The sequence below is a fragment of the Erpetoichthys calabaricus genome, chromosome 17 (assembly GCF_900747795.2).
Source record: "Erpetoichthys calabaricus chromosome 17, fErpCal1.3, whole genome shotgun sequence".
In the NCBI taxonomy this organism is placed as follows: Eukaryota; Metazoa; Chordata; class Cladistia; order Polypteriformes; family Polypteridae; genus Erpetoichthys; species Erpetoichthys calabaricus.
In genome coordinates, this window is record NC_041410.2 from 925371 (window position 1) to 943780 (window position 18410).

An 18410-nucleotide genomic window follows, 5' to 3' on the forward strand; every position below is an offset into this window, starting at 1 on the left:
GCTGACTGGAATTGACTGAGCGAGTGTGCCATGTGCTGGACTGGCTCCTGTCCGCAGTCCCCTCCTGCCCTGTGCCAGATGTGGCCAGGATCGGCTGCTGCCACCTGTGACTCTAATCCTGACTGATGACGGCCATTTAATCTCCTAAGTCAACCAACCCAACTCCTCCTCTCACCGACTTAAATAAGCAGCTAGAGGACGAGACCCACAGTCCTCAGGCCTGCCATTGGGTCCATCTTACAAGACTCAGGGGGTTTTAATCCATGTGGGTCCCTTGATCTTCGGACCCCCGGGACAAGCAGGAGCAAGTGTGGCGATCAGAGTCAGGACCTCCCGGACATGTCTGCTCTTTCCAGCTGCTATGAAACACTCTTTAGAAATTCGAATGAAGAGGAAGACATGGCTGCACCACTGAAGGGGTGGGGGTCTTGTGGTGGGCCGCCATCCTGTCCAGGACTGGGGAGAGGCTGTGGACTGGAATTAGACATGAGGTTTTTCTTTTTTTTTTTAAGACCATTCAGTATAAATACGTTGATCTTTGTTGCCTTTGCTATGCTCTGTTGTGCTTTAATGTCTTGGGAGTTTGAAATTCTGAGCGTCTCTGCTGCAGGGGCAGAAGACTCCACACTGACTCCTCCGGCATACGTGCAAGACGTTTGTTAAGAGTATAAAACGTGCCAACCAAAAGCATGAAGTGGCGGCGTGAAACCCCCTTCTGCCCAATCATCCGCGTCATGTGATAAAAGAGAGAGAGCGGGCGAGTGAGTGAGCGAGAACTTTAAAAGGGCGGACACGGGGGGCCGCTGTGCACTCGTCAGAAGACCACAGGAAGACCAGCAGCACCGCCAGGGTCCTCGCCAGCATCCTGACTCAGGTATTCTGTGTGTTCTTGTCGTCTCTTAGAGCGTCTGGAGTGTTGGATTGAACAGAAATGTCCAGGCAGACTGCTGACGTTTGAATATGCGAAGGGCCACCGCTGGGTGAGGGGGGCATCTGTGCGGGTTGGTCTAAATGTGTCTCGTCACCTCACTTGAGCTTTTTACTGTCGTATGTGTCCTGGCGGACCCTCTGCTTGGTGCCCGCCTTGTGCCCAGTGCTGCTGGCATAGGGTCAGACTCTCCATAACTCTGATGAAGAAGGGTGACCAGGGGGTGAGGGCTGTGTGAGGAGGGTTGACTCCTGCCTTAATCCTAGTGCTGCCAGGGCAGGCCTCACTATGAACTGCATTAGGTGGGACAGTAGGAGAAGGACAGAATGTGTTGGGGTCTCGTGTTGTTCTGCCACTGTGCCCGGTTTGGTCTCTGCTTTGTTTGATGCCAACAGGACAGATTAGGGTCTGGCTGGCTTGCTATTGTCAGCCTGTGCATTGTTTTAATCTCCTGAAATAGAAAACTCAAGTCTTGTATTAAAGAAATGACAATCGCATCATTTAAAACACCATTGATGAGTGTTTAGCTCTGCATTTGCCCTCCAGACCCCTGAGACAAACACAGCAGGATTTCAAGTCCCTTTAAAAGACGTCTGCTGGTGTCGGGCGGCTCAGTGGTTGGAGTGGGACTGAATTCAACTCCTAGTCCAGGCCTGCTGTCCTCCTGTCTCTGGCGGTTTTCTCCCAAATCCACGTGTGGCTTACATCAATGGACAGTCCAGGATGTGCCCCGTGATGACCTTCTCCGTGTCCAGTGTTGGTTCTGTGGAAGAATAAAATGAACAGCTTGCAAGCTACTTGGGGTTAATAGCTGACAAAGCCGTTTTACTATGACGGCAGGTTGTTCATACAGGCGTCTGTCGTAAGACAGGGTGCAGTAAGCTGACCAAAGACAATTTCCAGTTTCTTTAGGGACGCCTCGTCTGTTTGACACAGGAAGATGACCCTTTTCTTCTTTAGGGTCTATCTGACAAGTGAAAAAAATAAGAACAGATGGCCCATTAGCACAATAAAATAAAATGCTTAAGTAAACGATATCATGCTTTTTAGATTAAGTAAGGGGAAGGGGGAGGAAGAAGAAATTATAAAAAGCTAATCGAAAAAATGAAACTTTGCTCTTCTGCCTTGCAACGTAGAATCCAGGTACTCCTCTGCGACTGAATTAAAATCTAATTGATTGAACTTGTCCGGTCTTCCTCGGGGGGTTTTTCTTCCACAGTTCCCACCTTGTGCCCCGTGCTGCAGTGACAGGATGGGCAGGCTAGAAGATGGCTGGCTGGCGTCTTTAACATGGCTGCCCTCAGTCCTTTTCAACAGACAGGCAGTGAGTGACGTTAACCCCCAGGGGGCGCTCACCTCTGCCTCTCTTTATTGGCCCCTCCGTCCTTTTTTCTTTTTCTTATTTCTCTCTTTGTCGTGCTGCTCTGCTCAGTTTCATGTTACTCTGATTTTTAAATACGACAATGAAACTCCTCTGCGTCTTTGAGAACTTCTTTCTTTTAAGGCCGACTTCACGTTTCCCCGCAGTGCCCTATTTGGGTTTTCTTGTTGCTTTTTCTTTAATGGTTTTGCTTTTCTTGTCCTCTTTTTATTGATCCTCAGTTTGGTGACCTGACCAACTCACACAATGAGCTTCACTGAGACCACCGTCCTGCTGTTTGGCCTCATCCAAGGTACGACGTGCACTTTATTTAATTTCGATCTGAGTGTGTGATGTCACCCCTAAACACAGGAATAGCCCCCCTTGGTTTGTTGAAACCCCCCTGTATGACAATCCCAGTTGGTTGATCACAGGCTGAATTCTGATCCCTGGCCTTTCTCAGTCCCACCAACGTGACCCCCCTGCCTACGCCCTGCCAGTTTGGCCGCTTTGACTCAGAAAGTCTGCGGTTTGCATTTCCTAAAGTGTTAATCAGCCTGCTGGTGGGCCGTGAGGCCAGTGTGAGGCCCCCAGTGGGGTTGAACACCGAGACGTGACAGGAGGGCCCACCATGTCGTGGTCAGCGCTCGCTCTCACGGAGCTGCATTGTGAACACAACTGTTTTGAAATGTTCGGCTTTACAACTGAAGATCACCTGCAGCTTGGGTGGACCTTGTCCATGCAGTGTCCCCTCACTTGGGGACAACACCAGTTACACTCACAAGACCACCGGCAGCCACGCACCCGGGCCGATGGGCTTCTGTAGAGAAGCTGTGCTCTTGAGGTCTTGGTCAGACACACACACACACACGTCCTCTGAAAGGCCGCTCTGACCGCGGCTCCTGCAGGCTCTGGCCCTTCTGGCAGGGTCTCCATCTCTCATGTCTATAAACAGAACTTTACTAGCCTGAAGCCCACCAAACGCTGCTTAATTAATGAGCTCTGGAACAGGGGGCCACGTGAAAGCTAAGTCTGAACTTGGGGGACTAATGTTCTGCTAACTGCTGCTCTCCACCGACTATTCCATAAGTGGGCCTCCCTTCCAGGACGTGTTCCCGTCGTTGTCCAGTCCATCACTGAGATTCTCCTCACAGCCTGCTGTTAACGTCCCACTCTGAGCTGTCAGATTTTCATGATTTCCACATCCAGTGTGGCTGGGTATTCAGATGGCATTGTGATGTCACCAGTTGTGACTGAATTGTCATCTAACAGGCGCTGATGAGCTCTCATGACCGTCCCCTCCAGGTGTCCTGTGTGCTGAGTGGTCAGTTTGGATGCCTCAGATAATTAAAGCTGTGAACGGGTCCTGTGTGGTCATCCCCTGCACATTCAGTGTCCCCGACGGACAGACAGGTGGAGGGAATCAGACAGCAGCGTCATGGATAAGAAACTCAACGACTGGACAAACGCTTCCTACCTCAAGTGGTGACAAGAAAAGACATCTGCCGCTAGTCGAGGTGATAGGCAACATGTCAGCAAACAACTGCACGTCCATCATGAGAGAGACACTCAAAAGGCACTCTGACGTGTACTTCTTCAGGACTGAATACTTTAACTACACCTACCCGACAGGGGTCTTCATCAACATTACCGGTGAGTGAGGACCACCCACCACGTCTTCATCTTTGTCCTCCTCATTGTTTCTGCTGCACTACTTTGTTTCCTACAGTTCTAAGGGTCACAGACCTTTGTGTTTATTCGAATGTGTCGATTTCTATCTTTTTTGTTCCTTATTTTATACCGGGGGGTCCACTCACAGACCTCTGTTTGTTTTCCAGGCTCCCCAGACAAACCAGTCATCTCCACACTGGCTGAAGTGCAAGAGGGGACATCAGTCAATGTGACCTGCACTGTCCCCATTCCGTGTCCCTCTGAGCCACCTGAGCTGAAGTGGCAAAACACACTGAATGGGACCGTGACAAGGGGACATATGATTAACGAAAACGGGACGGCGTCTCTGTCATCAGTTCTGACATTTGTGGCCTCACCTGAGCACCACAACAAGAAAATCACATGCAGTGTGGACTACGGGGGGAAAAATCAAAGTAAGAACATCACAGTGAAAGTCCGTGGTAAGATGACTCTTCTGTTAATATAAAGACAGTCTTACAACATAAATGCTTGATAACCCCTAAACTCCGATGAGTTTAAAAAGGGCCACAGTAGGGTGACACTAATAAGTAATGCCACCAGTTATCATTTCTAAAGTAACACATTCTAATATTTAAAGACACACGACCCTTTTATCATACGTCAGGCTATTCCACCCACGTAGCTGACCAGACTCACTTCTCCTGTCTCTCCGTGTCAACCACATATTTGTAATTTGAAAAAGACCAAACGAAAGTCAACTCAGGTGTTCTTTTTGACAAACCGCTCTGAAAATGGAAAGTCCACCTTATGAGAAGATTTAGGAGTCGCAGCGGACTCTCAACTGCCAGACGGTGTGCAGAAGCCATTAAGGAGGCAAACAGAACGTAAGCTTACAGTAAGTTACATAACACACCAGTGTGGACTTAGTGCGGCTTTAATCTCCATATTGCAGGAAAGGCTGACAGAACTGGACCTTCATCAGTGCTGGGACTGGAGACCACTGGTTGAGGACCCCCACTGCCACTAACAATTATTCCACCCCGCTACATAAAGTGATTATGTGCAATGAGAGAGCTCTTTGTTGAACATTCTGGAAAAGCAGCCCCATTGCTTATTTTGCGGACCACTTTCAATAGGGGGGGTGCGGGTCGTGGCCCTGTATAAATAACTTAATTAAATTGGGCACCTGCTGTGAAAGACACTATATGAATAATACAGTGGTCTTCACTGGAATTGAGGGGTCTTTGCTGTTGGACTCTCTTTATAGGTGACCTCCAAGACCCGAGCGCTGAGCCGTCACACGCACTGCTAGTTGTGGTAGAGGGGCTGTCGTCTCTTTAAAGTCAAATTCATGTTTTAAACATCCAAAGAGTCAAACTTAAAGTCCATAAACCAAAGATCAAGAAGAGATTTAAAAAAGTAAAAAAAATAAAAATAATTGAAAAATCCAAAACAGGGCCAAAGAACAAAAGAACAACCCAAAGTCGCAGTCCTAACAATTTGGTTTATACAGTCAGGGGGCCCCGCCACCTTCGGCACAATAGAAGAACAACAAAACTGACCAACTGGAACCATAAAAGAATAATAAAACATGAAGAGGCGAAACATTCACTGAGACAGAAAATAAAGTCAACAACATGCTGCATCTACCGATCAAGAAAATGCAAAAAAATCAAAAGAGACCAATACACATATTTACAAAGAGTTTAAAAACAATTAACAGATGACAGAAATATAAAAAACTCGTTTGAACCAGAGATGGAACCCGTGAGTAGAACAGGACCAGCGGCCCACATTCACACTCGGCGGGGTCTTCACTTCGAAAGCTCGATTATTGCCTCAGCGCCCTCCTCTGTCGTGAATGAGAGGAATTTCCAGAAGTTCTCTACTTTAGCGATATTTCAGCCAAGCTTCGTGTGTCTGGGACGTTGTGAGCGTACAGCTATCAGGATACCTGAGGTTTGGATCACACAACAGGACTAACGTTAGGTGACGTATTTGTGGATCTCGCGTGTTCTTAAACACTTCTGTTAGCCATCAATGCGAGGTGCCTCACAGTGCGTAGAACGTGACCATCGTGGCTTTAGGATTCCTTTACGTTGAATCCAGCAGGTGTTCACTACACTCCTTAGGAGCTTCTCCATCTCACGGCCCCACCACAATTGGTCTTTTTGCTTTTCTTCGTGATCTTCCATGATGTCTCCATCCCTAGCTGTGCAAACCCTCAGCGTTACTACTCCCAGAAGGTTGAGCCCCACTGGTCACCTTTTCCATCCCCAGAGCAGGTAATGGCTACTCAGACACTTGACGTCAAGGACCACCATTTTTTAGATAACCTCACAGTATGAACTGCTTCTCCAATAAGAGTTTTCAAGCCATCCTTTACAACGCAGCCAAATGAGCAGAGCCTGTCGTGAGAAAAGGACACCAGGATAACCTGCTGGCAAGCGGAGACCCTTACCTTGAAGGACACTTTTGACAAATGAGTGCCACAAAGTGACAGATGTGCATGCAGTTTATGGTCTTGTCACACTTGCTGATGTCTCCATCTCTTTGTCTACAGGTACAAAGGAGGCCCACGCACCAACAAAGAAGGCCCACCCACCAACAAAGGAGCCCCACCCACCAACAAAGGAGCCCCACCCACCAACAAAGGAGGCCCACCCACCAGCAAAGGAGGTCCACCCACCAACAAAGGAGCCCCACCCACCAACAAAGGAGGCCCACCCACCAATCTCTGCCATAGTTGGGAGTCTAATGTGTGTGCCGTGTCTTCTGGTGCTCGTCTGCCTTGTGAAGCACTTTAGGAAGTAAGTGTTACACTCAAGTGTTGCACCTCGTTGGTGCTTCTACTGTTTTGCTATCTTCATTTTCTTATATTTTGTTCTTCCACATGTCGTGAATTCTAAGAGTCCATCTCTCTTACTTGTAGGACTTGCTGTTTTTATAGGCTGTTAGTGTCAGTGAGGGGACATTCACCTAAATTAGCTGAGCAGACCACACACACCTCATTATTTACACACAACAGTCGAATTGGTGTTGACATGAAGAGCTTGGAAATTGGGAAGAACACAACAGCCTTATAGATTCTGAGGAGCCATTAATAAAACACAATAACACGAACTGGGAGTAACGCGATCACCATGTGGCTGCCAGCCATCCTAATAATGACAGTTCACTCAGTCTGAGGCTGTCCTCCATAAAGTTGACCAAACTCTGACTGCCCTGACAAGAAGCCCTCTGAACCTCCAGCATTGAGGTGTACCTTAACGATTCAGGAGGTCTACTGATGATGATGTTGTGACCATCAACGTGATCTCACAAACCGACCCAAACAGATCAGCACCTCTCATCAGGTGTAAATACAGAAGAACTAAAGAGTAAGAATCAATGTATCAGTCGTTCCACCTTACAGAGGCTTCTGTTGGTTTATGTTTCATGAGAGCCCACCCTGGCCTGTCAGGGATCCATGAATCAGTAATGTGGTCCTGTGGTGGGCTTACCTCTGCCTAGCAGACAGCAAGTGAGACCTGAATAGTAAGACCCAGAGGAACATCAGGTGTCTCCTTCTCAGCACCTTGGAGGTGCCACTGCTCTGGTCTTGTTGAGAATACTAGAAAGAAAAAGACCAAGTGAGGATGGCGAGTCCGAGCGAGTGCTCCGAAGGAGTTAACTTTGGTTCTTCTTGAGGTTCCTTATAAGATTAGCCTTTGATTCTAATATGGCGTTGCAACTGATAGCAGTTTAAATTACATTTTATTGCACTCTAATTTCACGTGGATCACAAGTTTCTGGTGTAGGGGGTCTTTCAGCAATCTCCTTGTATCCCCCCACACCCCTAGTGTGCCGTTGGAGCAGTTCATGTTCTAACCAAGAGTACATAATTCTGCTCGAGGTATAAAACACTTCGTCTTTGTCAAACTGTTGATTTATCTTTTCACTGCAGTGTATCATCATTTTTATTTAATCTTCTCTTATTCTTCTCCAGTAAAAAAAACAAAACAGAACAGCAAAGACGGAAGGCAGATGTCAATGGCGATGAGCAGGTAGGACCTCGCCGAAGTGCTGCTCATGGTGTGGTGTGGCGCCGTCTTCATGTCAAGTTACCAGCTCCTCTGGGTTTTTGTTAACACTTTACGTAATTTTACTTCAGTCTTGTGGTGCATTCGCTTTTAATCCAAAAAGCACATACTGCAATAATCAGGTCAGTCTGACTAACTGTCTGTCCACATTAAACAACTCGGCCCCCTGTGGACAGACTTTGTTGAAATGTGGCACACATATTCTACCAGCATGTTTGTCAAGATGGTGCAATTTTTGTTGAGATATCTTAAACACAGCGTGATGTACACAGTTTTAAAATTTTTAAATCTCCCTTCGCAAAGCACAAGTGGATCTGACATTCTGGGAGACTTCAACTACCAACTACTTCACTGTTTCAGTTTCAGTGTGACAGCACTTAGTCCAACTTGTATATTTTCATCATGGACTCATCTGAGAGCTGCTCTGATGTCTAACACAAAGGCCCGTTTCTGCTCACATTCGCACACACACACACAGACCCCACTGTCTTTATAGTACAAGCGCTCAGTGAGCAACGACGCTGTGTAGTCACAGAATCCCAGCATGTAAGACCCTTCACATATTGATCTCACAGAGCAAACTTTGATTGCCCTGAATTTGTACCCATTTGGCAGTCAGATGTTGGATCATGTAGGTGCGGGTCGCCACGAATCGCTGCACACAACTTTTTTAATTTATCTGAATTCATTCCAACAGGGTGTCTGCTCAGGAGATTCGATGGCCCTCAGCACCCCAAACATATCCATTGAAAATAACGAAGAGGTTCAATACGCCGAGATCGATTACTCCAGAATGTGCTCCAAAAATGAGAGACGTCAAGAGAGCAAAAGTGAAAATGAGAATGAGTATTCGGTGGTGATGGTCATGGCAAAAAATTAGACTCCCAAATCAGATGAGAGGCCTCTGACTTGCTCTGTAGCCGATGATCAGGAGAGTTCATTGCTGACCTGTAATGGATGTCGTCAATGCAGCACGCTCACAACACTGGCTTCTTGGAGGACCTCTCCGTATTTTGGAGGCATCTAAAAAGATCTAAGATCTTCTACTCAATATCAGAAACAATGACAAACAAAAGAAATTGTTCATGTAAAGTGCTGAGGTGCTCATTTAAAGACAGGCATTCACTTCTTGGTGGCTCATCAGGGACTCATTCAGCGATCGTCTTCAGACGCCAGAATGTTCAAGACTACAGAATATCCTCAGGAATCAGGACCACGTCTCACTTTATCTGCTATGAATGTTTTTGTCAGTAACACGAAATCCAAGCCTGGGTGGGAGTGCAGTTGACCCCTGGCTACAGGGGCCCACCCTCACACTGACAGTTGGGGTCAAACTCAGACCCCTGGACTTGCACAGACCACCCAATGTAAACTGCTTACTGTCCCTCCCTCCATTGCTTCCTGCTGTTCATTCTAAAAGAAAATCATAAATGACATGAAATGCTTTACCACATCTGCAACATTGATTATGAAGAAACATCTCCTGGAAGGGGAATCTTTATTAGTCTGCCAGCCTTTGTCATGGAAGTGCAAAAAACCCCTTTGAGAAACCCACTGGGCTTTCAGGCTTTGATTTGATTTGTTTAGGGGGTCTCAGCTCCATCTTTGATAAACCCCATTGATTGTACTGCTCAGTGGACGGAGCGGGCTGAGTGGGCTCCTCTGAGTGTCAGATTGTTCTGTCTTAGCTCATTTAGTATAATGTACTGTATATTTTTTGTAACTATAGAAACAAAAAAATAAAATTACAATCAGAAATAAAATACACCCTCTGTGTTTAAAGGTGCTCACGTTGAAATAAAAATACAATTATAAAATAACCTGCCATCCTTCTGCCAAAATGTGTTACTTAAATTTGAAGACAGCTGAAGGACACAAAAGCCTGAAGTATTCCTAACTGCGAGTGACGCTGTTGAGAAATCAGAGAAAATGCTATGATTTGGGAGAACAGCCAGCCATAGTGGGGTCACAGAAAAGGTGGGCACACAAAAGTGACACTTGAGGGCCACTGGTAGACTCCACTTGGGTTAGTGCAAAGTCACAGAAAGACATACACAGTATTTAATTAAATGATATCAATGAAATGCATACATTTACTACATAATAAAAGATGAAGGTCTTTGTGTCCAGTTACTCAGAGCAATCTGATTGGTCAGTTTGGCTTTGGGTGCGAGACGCTCAAAGAGGAATAAAGACGCACACTGAGAGAGTGGCCCTCAAAGACGTGGAGAAGAGATAAGATAAGCACTACAAACAATGTGGGCTAAATATCAGATAAGAAACAGGAGTGTTAGGTGGCATCGCCTTTTAATCTCTGATCTTTCCATTTTAACTTTTTACAGGTCGGTGAGGTCGGTGAATCCGCTTACGAGACTCTGAACAGAACAGACGAGCCTTCAGAGTATCAAACAATCAGAGGATTTTTAAAGGACATTTGAATGTCCACAGATTGGGATTTGACTTTTTCGTTACTTTGCATAGTGAGATAAAGCCCCCCTGAGAGGACCTCTTCCTTTTGTGATTCAGATTTTAAGTTTATTTAATGATAGCGACTATCATTGTGATGAAGTAAATCTGACAGAATGGACTCCTGTTGTTTAGCTGATGGATGTCTTGCCTTTACACCTTCTCAGTGTATTTTTGTTCATTAAATCATTTCTAATTTCTCCTCCTCTGTGTATTTTCCCTGAGTGATTTTGGATCTGCCCCCCTCAGGTGACGCTGGTTGTGGTCAGCACAGATTATCATGACGTAAAATCAACACAAAATGATCAGAAATAATAAAGAAAGGACCGGATGGTTGTCAGTAACTTTGACCAGAGGCCTTATAAAAATGTGAGCCTCTCACTCACATTGCACTTCAGGTCTCAAGATCACAAAGCAGTGCATATAAAATAAAACGATTACTACCCGTGTTTATCGCCCACATCCCCAAGAACACGCAGGTCAGGTTAGTCAGCCCTGGGTGGGCTGGTGACCAGTACGGGGTCTGTTCCTGCCCTTACCCGGTGCTGCCACGACTGGCTCTGCTCGACCATAGCTGTAAATTGGATTATGAAGGACTGAGAAGGTCAGGTTATGAGAGACAGGGGGTGTGTGTGAGGAGACCCTCATTAGTCCTCATGGCTGTCCGTCCCTTGGTGAGTTTAGAGGTCATTGCAGGTGTTCTGTCTTAAATGGGCGAGACACAGGACCAAACCAGGACATGAAGTTAAAAATCAAATCCATGGGACAAAATACAACAACAAATCAAAGAGAACTGAGAGAGAATGCTAACCAGAAATCGCTGTTAAAAATACCAACCAATAGAAGATAACATCACAAAGACAATTTCAACTATTAGCTCATCACAAGGTGTGGACCAAAGGAGTGGCGTAGATGATAAAATGACACAGTGACGTAGATGGAGATCTCAAGGCAGCAAAGCTGCACTGTTACCACAACAAAATGTCTGGAGCTGGTAGGACAAAACAACAAAATGCCGTTTAGAAAGGTGGTCTCGGTGCAGCACCAAGTGAACCCTGGAGAGGTTCACATAAGGGTCTGAATGTGACCGGGAGCAGGACTGGTTTAATGATATGAAATCCAGTGCATTATGGGTGACATTTTGGGGGCTGCAGTAGTCACGTTGAGCATCTGTGTTCAGTAAGTGGGGAGCCTCATTCGTAGCTTCAGGACTCGAAGATTAACATGAAGCATTAAAAACAATCGAAAAGTATCAAAAAATAAACCTCACACCAGTAAACATGTAACACAATTCACATAAAACGATTTGCACAACTACTCGCTCAATCAGAGCAGCGCCTCAGTCCGTCTGAGCCTCACACACGCGCCATTGGACAGTCAGTCCGTCTGAGCCTCACACACGCGCCATTGGACAGTCAGTCCGTCTGAGCCTCACACACGCGCCATTGGACAGTCAGTCCGTCTGAGCCTCACACACGCGCCATTGGACAGTCAGTCCGTCTGAGCCTCACACACGCGCCATTGGACAGTCAGTCCGTCTGAGCCTCACACACGCGCCATTGGACAGTCAGTCCGTCTGAGCCTCACACACGCGCCATTGGACAGTCAGTCCGTCTGAGCCTCACACACGCGCCATTGGACAATGGTTGACAAAAAAAAGGATCATTTTAAAGATTAATAACAAATATGTGCGAGATTTAAGACAGAAGACGTGTGATTTTGAGGTAAATGGAGAGTAAAAAGTGTGAAATACATGCAACCTGAACTGCAAACTGAAACAAAGGAAAGAAACATCCCCTGATTTGAATGAAAGCAAAGAGAAGTGTGAAGACGCCTTTGGTCCAGCTGAAGGTATCATTGTCTTGTAGTGACAGCAGGACGACTTCCTCCTGCTCAGCTCCTTATCTTGTTCTCTGCTACTTTCAATGCTTTGCACCTTCCGATGCTGTGCTGACCAACTTTGTGGTGTCCTCTGTCACCTGTCCCAGTCTGTCCCTGAGGCTTCAGAAAGTGCCACTGCTGTGGAGCACATCCTGCATTGTTCTTGATGTAGAAAAGGCAGGCGCCTCTTCACCTAATGACGAGTGGCACTTACTTACATCTCACATCATGAAGACCTTTGAGAGGCCGGTCCTGGTAATATAGGAGTCCTCTTGTGGCAGACCACCTGGACCTTTGGACAAAGACTGGGGTGGAGGAGGCACTGATCTGTCTGCTCCATGAGGCTGGTCAAAGCTGGCCGCACTGTGAGGATTTTGTTTTTTGATATCTGCACTGTCTTCAGTACCGTCCTACCATTCCTGTTAAGGGGTCAACTCAGAGATAAGCAGGTGGATGAGCCCCTGTGTCCTGATGATGTACTGGACTATCAATCAGGCAGACCACCAGTTTGAGAGACTCAAGGACTGTGTGAGCATCACAAGGGACAGACCTGTCTGCTGCTCTGCACACCTCCGACTAGAAATGTAACAGCAGGTCAGGTCACTGGCAGAAATTCTCAGATGATTCTGCATTTATGGGGGATACTGATAAGGGGGGTGAGACGGAGGAGAGGAGTCAGGGGGAGAACTTTGAGAATCATCTGCAACTTAACATCAGGAAAACCAAGAAACTGCTCATTGACTTTCACCACATCAAAGAGCCTCCATGTACTCAAGAAGTGGACTCCTACAAGTACTTGGGGGTCCACATTAATGACAGGCTGGACTGGTCTCATAATACAGAGGAACTCGAGCAGACCATCTTATCTTAGGACACTGTGCTCCATTAATGTGGACAGTGCCATCCTTCACATCCTTCTGTAACTCTGTGGTGGTGAGTGTGGTGTGCTGGGCTGGTGATATTACTTCAAGAGAGGACCCCCAAATTAACATGGTAATTAGAAGGGCAGGCTCTGTTACAGGACACACTCTTGACACACTCTTGACACCCTGGAAGTCGTAACAAAGGAGACATTGAAGACAAAACCGAGTGCCACCCTGAACCAAGCTGCACACCCTCTCTGTGACACAGCAACACCGAGGACTGTCAGCCGATGAATTACTCAGGAGAAGTGAGTCAGGAGATGTGACTGGGGGTCCTTTACACCAACAGCAATACGCCTTTATGGCGCCTCATTGGGCGAGTCAGAGGTGTTCTTCTCTTTAAAATGTTCTTCCTTTTTTAGGCATTCTGGTGTGTGTTCAGACCATGGTGTGTCTGTCTATTAATGTGTTCATTTATTTAAAGAGCTTCTATACAAAGACACATTTCCCCCAAGAACAAATAAAATTGTGGGTGGCACGGTGGCGCAGTGGTAGCGCTGCTGCCTCGCAGTAAGGAGACCCGTCTGGGTTTGCTTATCGGGTCCTCCCTGCGTAGAGTTTGCATGTTCTCCCCGTGTCTGCGTGGGTTTCCTCCCTCAGTCCAGAGACATGCAGGTTAGGCGCATTGGTGATCCTAAATTGCTTGGTGTGTGGGTGTGTGTGTGCCCTGTGGTGGGCTGGCGCCCTGCCCGGCTGCCTTACATCTTGTGTTGGCTGGGGTTGGCTTCAGCAGACCCCCGTGACCCTGTGTTAGGATATAGTGGGTTGGACAATGACTGACTGACAAATAAAGTCCTATCCTCTCTATCTTGTACAGTATGTATTATAAATTGATTTGTAAGTCATCATAGATAAAGGCATCTGCTAAATAAATACATAAATAAATAAATAGTGGATTTAGGTAATGCTTTTCAAATCATCAAAGCACACAGTGCATTACAATCACTCACAAGTGCAAAAAAGTGTGAAATGTAATAAGAAGAAACAAAAAGACCCCAGATATTATAAGCACTTCATCTGAACGATAAGACTTTAACAACATAAGAGAATTAAATGAAGACACGGACTCAGCAAGACTGAGCTGCCCCAACAAGTCATTCAGAGCCGAGGTGGTCCGCCATTCAGGCTTTAACTTTGCTGTAGGAACAGCTGAAAGGGTCTTACCAGAGGACATCAAGCTGCGTACAATCACATGACGAGTGGACAATTCACCGATGTACGCAGGGCCAGACCCTTAAAAGTAATCAATAAAATCTTAAAGTCCGTCCTAAAACAAGCAGGCATCCAGTGCAGGGACAACAGGACTGGGGTGCTCTGATCTTTCCTCCTGATTTCATGTAAATGTTTAGCAGCAGCTGCAGCATTGTGTCCCAGCTGGTTAAGACAAGTTAAGAGACCATTTAACTTCTGTATTGTAATGCACACATATCTAAAAAGAGATAAAAAGAAAAAAACCACGTCAACGAGAAGCGAGAGGTTAGACGTGTTAAGATGAAGAGGACTTGAAGGAGGGCAGAAAGGAGAACTGCTGTGCGCTCGCTTTAATACCATAAACGTGAAGCGGCACCGTCGATGGCGCGGAGGTCCTCCCCTGCTGACTCGGGTCCTCACGGTGTTTGATGTGCTCTTCTCGTGTTTTAGAGCAGGACATACCTTAAGAAGATGTTTTACGGGATTTCACAGAAATGTCAGACTATGTGGCACTTGGTGCCATGGCCCACCTGTCAAGTTGTTTTGCCTGCCTAAGGAAAAGTCATCCCAGATGGAGGATCGCAGGAATCATGGGAGAGAGGGGTCCTTTCATCGGATTGGCTGGCCCAGCACTGTTTCAGCTGTGGAATGGCCAAATGGGGGAGGCAGCTTGAAGGATGAGGTCTCCAGGACTCTATACAAATACAAATCTTATTATGGGATATATCATCTACTGTTAAATTCTGCTCTGTACTTCTAAAATTTATATATTTTTTTTTTATTTCTTACTATATTGAGAAATTGTTCTGTGTACTGTACTGTATTGTATTGACCCCCTTCTTTTGACACCCACTGCACGCCCAATCTACCTGGAAAGGGGTCTCTCTTTGAACTGCCTTTCCTAAGGTTTCTTCCATTTTTCCCTACTAGGTTTTTTTGGGAGTTTTTCTTGTCTTCTTAGAGAGTAAAGGCTGGGGGGCTGTCAAGAGGCAGGGCCTGTTAAAGCCCATTGCGGCACTTCCTGTGTGATTTTGGGCTATACAAAAATAAACTGTATTGTATTGTATTGTATTGTATTTAGTTTTGATTTAGAATGTAAGGAGGGCAGCAGAGAGTTTGTCCGGGTGTGTCACAAGTAACACTGCTTGAGCTGTGCCCTTATCACAGACTGGCATTCCATCTCGTTTGGTGATGCTGGCACAGAGTCTGCCTCTGAACTGGATTAAGAAGGTTTAACACAGAATGGGTTCATGTCTTGTACAATTGTGGGGGTCTGGTATTGTATTGAGGGGGCTGACTCCTGCCTTGAACCCACTGCTGCTGTGACGGGCATCAGCACAGAGTGACCTTCAGTTGGGTTCAGAGGTTTAAATAAGCGATGGATGAATGGAGACGTGTGTTGTGACCTTGAGATGCACTGTCCTCCTGTCCAGGTTTGGCTCCTCTTCTGCCTGGTAGATGAGTTAAAGGAAGCAGGTTAAGGAAACGGGTGGCGTGAGATCTTCACTGTGTGCATTTTTGAGAAAATTCAAGTCTTCTACAAAGACATAAAAGAGTAAATGTAGACCTGTGTAACATAAAACATTTCGACTGACGTGAGCGATTAATGTTTAATCCTGCAAAGGCACAATCAGCATGTCTGTAAATAATCTGAACACAGGTCTTCTGGTGTGGGGTGGCTCAGCGGTTCGTGCTGCTGCCTCACAGTGCCAGCTTCAAACCCCAGGCCTGCTCTCCCAATGTCTGTGTGGGTTATTCTGATTGGCAGCTCTTAACTGACCCACGTGTCCCGTGACGGATGGCACCTGTGTCCAGTGTTGGTCAATGCCCTGAGCCCCAGTGCCACCATAGTAGTCGCTGACTTTCACTGAACTTGCACTTGATAAGCAGGCTAGAAAGCGGATGGATGAAGGACTTGTGTAGCGTGGCGGCTCTTAATTCTACCAGGACGTTGCAATCAAGCGTATCAAGTGATGTTGACACCCAGGGCTCAGACCATCATTTTGTGTTCACAGCCTTACTGGTCCCAGTCCAGTCCTTGAACAAATCCGCCAACCTTTTCTTATTAAGAGACTTGTGACGACACCCTGCAGCAGCTTCACATGGTCACTGGGTAACACGAGGGGTCATCACGGTGACATCAGCAGCTTCCTTCCTTTCAGTTAGCTCATGGCACATTTTCAGCAGCGCCCTCCTCACTTAGCCACCTTGCTCTCCTTTGTTCTCCCTTCATTTAATCTTTACTGTTTGTCTTTCTTTATTGATTTAAAGGTTGGAGACTGGAGAGATTTTACAAATGAACTTTGCTAAGATGACTGTCCTGCTAGCTGTGCTCATCCATCCATTTTATTTTATTTTAGGTGTCAAGTCTCCTCTAAAGATGTTGGCTGGTTGCCTCGTTGGCTCAGAGTGTCTGTGGTTTTCCCTCCCAGAGGTGTTAATCCGCTGTGCAGATGGCTGTGGGGGCGATTTACTGTAAAACCACCAGTGTGTCACAGCATTGCGAGGGTCTCATTGCTGACTCTAGTCTCCTTTCTTTTTATAAATTTATTTGACTTGTGGCATGCGGCTGGGGACCAAGCCCAGCCGGGACACTCAGGAGGAGCAGAGAAGGGCTTACACCTCCTCCAGACCATGAGGGGGCAACCGCCCTGGTGGCTTTGGGGGCCACGGGTACAGAGCTTGGAAGCTCAGCCCTGTAGGGATCAGTGGTCACCGCCAGGGGGCGCCCCCATGCCTGAAGGTTCCTGGACCCCAGTACTTCCGCCACACCCGGAAGTGCTGGGGGGAAGATGTGTGGGGACACCCGGAGTGCTTCCGGGGATACAGCTGGCACTTCTGCCACACTGGGGCGTGTCTGTCAGTGGGAGATTGCCGGTGCACACCTGGAGCACATCCGGGTGGTCATAAAAGGGGCCACCTCCCTTCACAAGGAGGCTAGAGTCCAATGGAAGATGGACGAGGTCGGTGAAGAGAGAGAGAAGGAGGCGGTCCGAAGAAAGGCATAGTGTGCTTGGTCTGGACTTTGGGGGAGTTTGGGGTTTGTGGAGCACTTCTAGTGTAAATAAACGTGTGGTGGTGAATTTAAACATGTCTGCCTGTCTGTGTCTGGGGCTCGTTCCACAGACTCTGCTCTTGTATTCATTTGTGACTTATAGCTTTGAAAATGATTGGGTTTCTCTCTCTCTTGTTGTATTTCATCATTTCTTACTGATTACTCATTATTGTGTGTTATTGTCTTATGTCAATTGAGCATTTATTCATTTAGTTTGTTCTTCATCCTGTATCCTGTTTGTTATCCAGGCGAGAATACTTTTTTTCTCTTTAATTCATGATTGAGACCCTTGACATTCCAGCTCACAAAGTTCACTATTTAGTCAAGGAACTGAACGTTTGAATGTTTGCTGACATTTTGTATTCTTGGGTTAAGGCAGTACATTGTACATATGACGTAGCTTTCATATTATTGGAAAGTGATACATCTATGGAGTGCATTGTTATGTGGTCACTGACGGTTATTGGAGTATAAGTGATAAAATAGAAACAGCATTGCTCTCTTTCTCTCCCAAACCCCAGAAATCCCCGTCTCCCCCATTGTGTCTCTGCAAGTGAGGCAAGCCACACTTCACAAAGTCCCAGTCCTCCGACATGTCAAGAGAAGGAGCACGTCGAGAGTGAAATGAACCCCCAGCAGCTGTGTGAAGAAGGTTAAAACTGAGATATCAGTCCAAATACATAAGACTAATGAAATAGTCCCAAAGAGTCCAAATAGAATAGACCAAGGGTATGATGTTAAAGAAACAAAAAAACTGTAGAGAACGCCGTAAAAGGCGGGTTACTTAAAAATAAAGCTGAACAAAAAGACAACAGCGGTCTGTTAACTTCAAGGCAGCAGGGCCCACCTCAGACTTTAGGAAGAGTTTCGA

General features: G+C 46.5%; 1 protein-coding gene across 1 annotated transcript; it reads left to right on the plus strand.

The window, feature by feature from the left end:
* The first annotated feature begins 775 nt into the window (after positions 1-775).
* Positions 776-4446, plus strand: LOC114668084 (sialic acid-binding Ig-like lectin 10). The gene is made up of 4 exons (XM_028823710.1): positions 776-874; positions 2531-2601; positions 3594-3941; positions 4127-4446. The coding sequence occupies exons 2-4, from the start codon at positions 2556-2558 to the stop codon at positions 4444-4446; spliced, it is 714 nt and encodes a 237-aa protein (XP_028679543.1). The 5' UTR covers positions 776-874; positions 2531-2555.
* Positions 4447-18410: the final 13964 nt, after the last annotated feature.